This window comes from Blennius ocellaris, assembly GCF_963422515.1.
Source record: "Blennius ocellaris genome assembly, chromosome: 12".
Classification (NCBI taxonomy): Eukaryota; Metazoa; Chordata; class Actinopteri; order Blenniiformes; family Blenniidae; genus Blennius; species Blennius ocellaris.
In genome coordinates, this window is record NC_137661.1 from 15,971,429 (window position 1) to 15,978,607 (window position 7,179).

The 7,179-nt window shown below is 43.0% G+C and overlaps 1 protein-coding gene across 1 annotated transcript in view; it reads left to right on the plus strand.

Annotated features, from left to right (window-relative positions):
• Positions 1-5,479: 5,479 nt before the first annotated feature.
• The window catches only part of tle2b (TLE family member 2, transcriptional corepressor b), a 79,067-nt gene continuing 77,367 nt past the window's right edge, over positions 5,480-7,179 (plus strand). The window contains 1 exon segment of the mRNA XM_080506165.1: positions 5,480-6,083. Coding sequence (XP_080362291.1) covers positions 6,060-6,083 — 24 coding nt within the window. The 5' untranslated portion in view covers positions 5,480-6,059.

The following is a 7,179-nucleotide window of genomic DNA, read 5'->3' on the forward strand; positions in this document are numbered from 1 at the left end:
TCATGAGAAAAAGCTGCTGCACTGATGTTGTTGCTGGTGCTGCTGCTGCATCAATGTTACTGCTGCTGCATCAATGTTACTGCTGCTGCATCAATGCTGCTGCTGCTGCTGCACTATTACTGTTGTTGCACTGGTGATGCTGTTCTGCTACTGACTGACGTCGTCACACTGAAGCATGAGGTGCCGGCATACGATACGGTGGCGAGTAACAAATTATTTGTGATGTTGATTCTTTGACCAAACCAAACCAGTTGCACTTAACAGTCCATACTAAAGAACCGGAAGTTAACACATTTAAAGATCTTTATGTTTCTGTTTATTTTGACCAACGTTTAGATGGAAAAGACAGCAAAGTTTTAGATTTTGGAACATTTGATGTTGTTTTTCCGATATTTTTATTTTCTGTATTAACTTTGTATTGTCAGAGGTCTAATTGTTGTTTTGTTTTGGGGATGAGTCTTAACATACCTTTAAGCACTCAATGTTTTTCTTTCTTTCTTTCTTTCTTTCTCTTGTTACTTCAGGGGGAATATTTCCAGGACTATCTTGACTGATCAGCCGTCGTTGTTGCTGCTCCCTGTAACCACTACATGAACTTATCTTGGGGTATCAATAAAGTAACTTGAACTTGTTTGAGAGCCGGGATCACAGTGTAATTTTACTTCTCCTCACTTCTCTGATTCTGCTCCTGTGCTTGAGTTGTCGCACAGTCAGTAGATATTCTCTCTTTAGTCTCCTGGGCAGCGTACCGTTTTCCTCTTCTTAGATTATCAAAGTTGAGGTCTGTCAAAAAATAAATAAAAGATCACTGTTTTCCATGCTGCCAAAAGCTATGTAGTAAACTCTTCCTTCTTTTTCAATTATTTATTTATTTATTTATTTATTTTCTTTTTTAATTTTCTGATGATTCAAAAATGTAATCCCTCAGGACAAAAGTATGAGCCAGAAGGCAAGGCGGTATTTTCTTCTTCAAGTCCTGCCAGGACCCCTTTTTTTGTCATCAGTCTTTTTCAGGTTCTTTATTACATAATAATAATAATAATAATAATAATAATAATAAAAAAAGAGTTGCTCCCCTGATGTAACGATGTAACTTACGATGGTGTCGGCCAAGGTAAAGTGATGCTGAGTTCACATCTTCACCCGTTCCAACCTGATAAAACTGCTTTACTGCATAATGTCTTCCTGTGGACGCCTGCTGTGGATCAAGACGGGAGCACATGAAACTGCGAGCTTTGACTGTACCGCCACTTCAGGATAATACTGAGCCGTTAATGTCTGCATCTGTCTGCACGTCTACGTGTTTGCATGCATGCCCATCTGCCTCTGTAACCCAGTAGGACGAGTCGAGGGAATAATTACCTCTATAATCCATTCTACACAATTAGATCACACTGATTAGTACAGTGGGATACGTGGGAATAGTGGTGTTGCTTGTGGTAGCGTTTGGGCTTCAGTCACCGCTGGTGCGTCTGCCTGTAATCTGTGTTTGTGCTAAAAAGGTAATTGCCCGAGAGCTGATGCATGAACGCAGAAGAGAGGAAGAATATGGAGTTATGAATAGATAAAACAAAAAAGGTATGCATAAAGCTCAAGTGTCAGAAAGGCAGAATGCATTCGTCGTTTGGGAAACATAAACGTTGGCTGCCATCGCTGACGCCTTGACAAGTCTGAAGCTCCCTTTCAATATTTGGTTTGCCTGTTCAGAGTCTAACCTGCAGACCTGTGCTGACATGAAGAGATTATGTGAGAAGTATTAGTACGTCGAGTTTGCTTTTTCTTTTGTCTTTGCATAACTGTGGGGCTGGTCTTACCTTTCATAGTGGAGTTGTTCATCCCGGTGTTGCTGGTTTGGTCGCCGTCACTGACTGTCCCAGTGACAACACACTGCACCTCACGTTGTTCCCAATAGTTGTGTGAGCACCTTTGCATGGCAGCCGTCACTGTCGAGGCTCCTACACATTTGGTTTGCCGCTGCTTTTTAGTGCCGCCAATGAAGACAAATCGTCTTGTTAAAGCCTCCATTCCCACTCCACCTTGGGCTCTGTGTGGTGCACAGATAAGATATCTTGCTCCTGCGTGGTCTTGTTTTTTTTTTCTTTTTCATGGAATATTCCCTGTTCACTTTGTTCCTCTGTCACATACTTGAACACTCATGTCGGCTGTTTACATTTTCATTTGTCTCGGCTGCGCCCTGTACTGGAATGAACTGAGTTTCCCTGATTGGGATCAATGAGGTTGTCTGAGTAAAAGTCAATAGACTGTGTGCTGTTTGCATATTTATGAGTTTATCGTTTGCCACACTTGTGCAACATGGAAGTCTTAATCTTGGGTACGACAGTCAGTCTTGACTCCTCTGACAAAAGAGGTGACGATCCACTTCAGTAGGCAAGGAAACCAGTGTTATCATGTGCGTGTTCCACGCTGGTGCCTTCAGGAAGTAAACAAAGTGAGGAAAAAAAAAAGGAAAAAGAATGGAGCCATTGTTTCAGCAGCGTTTATATTGCAGCGGATCTGCAAACTCGTGTTCTGAGAGTTGCGTTACCTTTGATGATCGCATCATTTTCTTGATGCTTCGCTATTGATTGTTAGCAGCTGTTGTTTATTATCGCAGTCCCGCTGCCGTCGTGTGATTTCTTCCGACACTGGCAGAAGATTATCAGGCTGTCTGGTCGTACAACCACGACGACGCAAATCCCTATCGATTTACAACACAAGACCACAACAAAAAAATAGAAAAAAGAAAGAAAAATCACACTGTGTTAAGTGTGTAAATGTGTGTGTGTGTGTGTGTGTGTGTGTGTGTGTGTGTGTGTGTGTGTGTGTGTGTGTGTGTGTGTGTGTGTGTGTGTGTGTGTGTGTGTGTGTGTGTGTGTGTGTGTGTGAGAACAGGTGAATGTGAATGTGTAAGTGCTCTTATTTATAGTTATTTAATCTCTCTAAGATAATAAAAGTTAAGCTAAAGTCAAACGAGGATTACATCAACTCCAGCAGAAGCTCATCGACCACTCATGGGACCAACTGGACAAAACGCAGATAAAAGAAGGTTCCCCCTCTGATGTGTTTTGCGATCACTGCTCAGTTTCGTTCAGTTGAGATTCAGTTTCCACTTACGGAGCTCAACCTTATTGTGATTGTTCAATTGAGTCCATTTCCTGTTCTGATCAAACATATTTTTGCAAGCCTTCCACCTGAAATTGTCTAGTTTTGTTGGAATAGATATTAAATTCATTCTTCTTTTCAATATAGAGTTGGCGTTTTTACTAAATAAGTCAGATTTAGGAAAGCGGCATCGTTTTCTCTTATCAAATGAAACATCAAGCATTTTAAAGAGATTCAGTGTTTTAAAAATAGCCTCAGTTTTCCCCTTTTATAATCTATAGTGTTTGGTAACTTACCGCGTTGAATAATGGGATCTGTTTGTGACCTTAATTGAGGCTTCGGGGGCTGGCCTCTGGCTAACCTGCGACTTATCAAATGCAGTTTCTGTCTTACTGGAAACCCTCCACGGATGCCAAGACCGACTGTGTCCGATTCTGCGGTGCAGGATTAATGGCTGTTTGATCGAGTTCAAAGGCAGCGCTGCCCTGGATAAACTCATTATACGCAGTGCCAAAAGACGGCGAGGCCAGACTGGTGCGCTGTACATGGAGAGGCTTTAAATACCAGGTCTCAGTTGATGCGGGTCCATTCTGGGCAGTCCTGTAAATAACATGTGCGTCGGAGCCAAAAGTTAAATGTAGGCAGGGAAATATTTCTGTCCTCTTGCAGCGGAGATATTTCTGGGGTGTTACTGTGATAATCCTTCAGATGCTCAACCTGTTGATTTCCCTGACATCTTTGGTGGTAAGTGATTGAGGCTCTGGTATTTTCTGTACTGCAATTTATTTATTTATTTATCTCCTCATACCCCTGATGGGTTATTTCATTTTTTTTTTTTATCTTCTTTCAAACTAACACATATTTGAGAAGTTGCAAAGCAAAATGAAATGAACTTATTGTTGTTTACTTATATAACTGTTTATTCACAGTGCAAAAAACAAAAATTTGGTTCATACGGCAAATAATGTAGTTGGATTTTAAGGAGTTTATTAGTTTTAAAAGATGGGAAAATGATTGGAACCCATTAAAAAAGGCAAAAAAAACCTTGAATCCATCTGTTGAAAAATCAGAACCATCAAAGACTAAAGGCTGCCAGCTGTGAAATGAGTAATGTGTGTGCTACATACACTATGCAGCTACAGAGACAATGCCTGTGCTATTTGAAGGCTGTTTAAAAGACTGGATGGTCATAAACATCCGTGATGTGTTATGTGATTGTAGTGCAGTATAAACTGTCAAGTGGATTAAAGCAGCAGTATGACCCCATTCAAGTCAAAGTCAACTCTACAAAACTTGTTTGGGGTTTCTAATTAATTCACCTTGCGGTGAGTCAGTTGCAGTGGTGTGGCTGCGTGTCGGTTGTTTCCACCATGAATGGAGGATGCCGTTGTGTCGTTGGATATTTACTCGCTGACGCAAAAGCGTTTATTAAAATGATTTCATTGTCAGCCTTCGGGCTGCGTCCAAATTGAACTCCTCGGTTGTTGTGGAGTTTGCGGTGGTTTTATGCAGTTTAACATGATCCATTTGTATACTTGACAGACACCTGGATGCGGTCATTCTCTCACCCTTTCCTGGGGAAACTCAAGAAATCGTATTAGGAGCACTCTTTTATGAAACCTATTTACATGGAGGTTTATGTGACTGGGCATGATTGGACTGCTTTTCAATCATCAAAGACATTTTAATGCAAAGGTGTGAACCAGCTAATAAACCTATCGCTCTGAGTAAAGTGTGTGTGTGTGTGTCTGTGTGTGTTTACGCTGCATATTGAGTGTGTCCACAAGGCTGTCAAATATTTGTGTATGACTGTTTGTCTGTTTGAATCTCGATTCATATCATTTGGAGTCTTTGTGCATGACTGATTGCTTTGTCTGCCTGACCACAATTGAAAAGGGATCCATCTCTTGCCTCTTTTTTTTTGTTTTTTTCCCTCCTCCATGAGCTTGTGTCTATCTCCTCAGTTCCACCTTAAGAGGAGCTTTAGCAGCCTGTCGTGTTTGTGTTGAAGCCAACAGGCACAATATATTACAGTCTAGGGCTTGCTGCTGAAAAGCCCGCTGGATCCTCCACTGACCTGCTGTTCTTTCCTGCTTTCCTCTTGCGTTTTTCTTTTTTTTCCACATTTAGATTAAAAACAAAGCTCTCACTCTTTCTTTCTCTCCCTTACACCCTCCCTCCTTTCTCCTCCTCCTTCTTTTCCTTCTTTCCTGCAGCAGCAGACGCTTCAGTGTGTCAGAGAGAGAGAGAGAGAGAGAGAGAGAGAGAGAGAGACAGACATAGAGAGAGAGAGCGAGAGAGTAGAGGAGGAAAAAGCAGAGAAGACTATTTGGTTGAGCCGAGTGTGTGTTTATGTTTGCACGGTTTGCCATTGGACTGCTGGGTGAAGAGGGCACGAGGAGAGGAGGAAGAGGAGGAGGAGGAGGAGTGTTGGAAGAGGGGAGCTTGCATGGATGAAATTCTCCGTGTCATGTCACTACGCGTGGACCTTGACTGATCACAGGGTTTGGAAACCGGAGAGAGAGAGAGAGGGAGAGAGAGACACTGTCCAGAAGACGAGGAGGTGGAGGAGGGACGAAAGAGGAGCAAAAAAAAACTGAGACTTTCCTTTCACTGGAGAAAGCAAAAACAAGGAGGAGGAGACGGAGGTAAAGTGTGACATTCAGTGTTAACATGACATTGTGGGATCAACGCATCGACGGACTCGGAGCTCTCCAGTTGTTTGTCAACAGGAATTCCTATTAAGAAGGACACACGGATCGAGAGGAGGAAGAGTAAAGACTGCTGCTTGGTGTTCCTACCCAGCAGGAGAGCTCAGCTTGGACTTACTGAGTGTGTGTGTGTGTGTGACTTTGTGTGTGTGTCCGGCTGTGTAACCGGTGGAGGGCAGAGGAGTGGAGGGCCAGGGGACAAACCTGGCCATCAAACGGACTGGCAGCCTCTCCTCTCCTGGGATCATGTACCCTCAGGGCAGGCATCCGGTAAGTACCTCCTTATGTCTCTTTTTCCTGTCTGTCTGACTTTTTTTTCTTTCTTTCTTTGGTCTCTCCATCTCTCTGCATGTCTGTCTCCTAACTCACCAACCTCCCTGTTGCTTTGTCAACATCCCAGACTGTCAGTCCTGTCTTCCTCTGTCTTCCCCCATGTTTTTTTTATTGTATTTTTTTATTTAACTTTCTATTTTGTGCTTCTCTTCTCTTTTACTTTGTTTTTTTCCATCTTCTTTCCCAGTCTCAGTGTTTCCTCGTCCTCGGCTCCCTGTCCTCCTCTGTGTCAGTTACAGCTTATTTAGTTTAGAGGAACTGGAGGGACTGTACTGTAACATGAGGAGAGAGAGGTGATGGGAGGGGATTGGGCTGGGGTGTTTGAGCTAAGAGGTTCCCCCGGTTACACACACACACACACACACACACACACACACACACACACACACACACACACACACACACACACACACACACACACACACACACACACACACACACACACACACACACACACACACACACACACACACACACACACACACTCCTCCCTCTGTCAGCTGCAGCCAGGTGCCTTTGAGCTCTTGTTGATAGTTGGCTATGTAGGTGGCATCTATCTGAATCTGCACTTCTCAGCTTACATGTGTATATATACTGTGCGTGTGTGTGTGTGCGCGTGCGGGGGGGTTATTTAATTCGTTTACGCAAGTGTATTTATGTGTCAAAGACTGCATGTCAATAAGTGTGCGAGAAGAGATCTGCGTGTGTGTGTGTGTGTGTGTGTGTGTGTGTGTGTGTGTGTGTGTGTGTGTGTGTGTGTGTGTGTGTGTGTGTGTGTGTGAAAGCCTCAGTCTGGCTGTCAGCTGTCCATTTGCTCATTTCTGTTGCTAAGCAAACACACACACACACACACACACACACACACACACACACACACACACACACACACACACACACTGATGATTACGTTTTTCATAATTAACATTTGGTACATCCTCGAAGTCTCTTCCCTCCTTTAGTTTCACCTTCCATCCATAGTGAGAAATTGCTTTTTAATTTACCTGCCAGGGTAAAATAAAGGGTAAATATATAG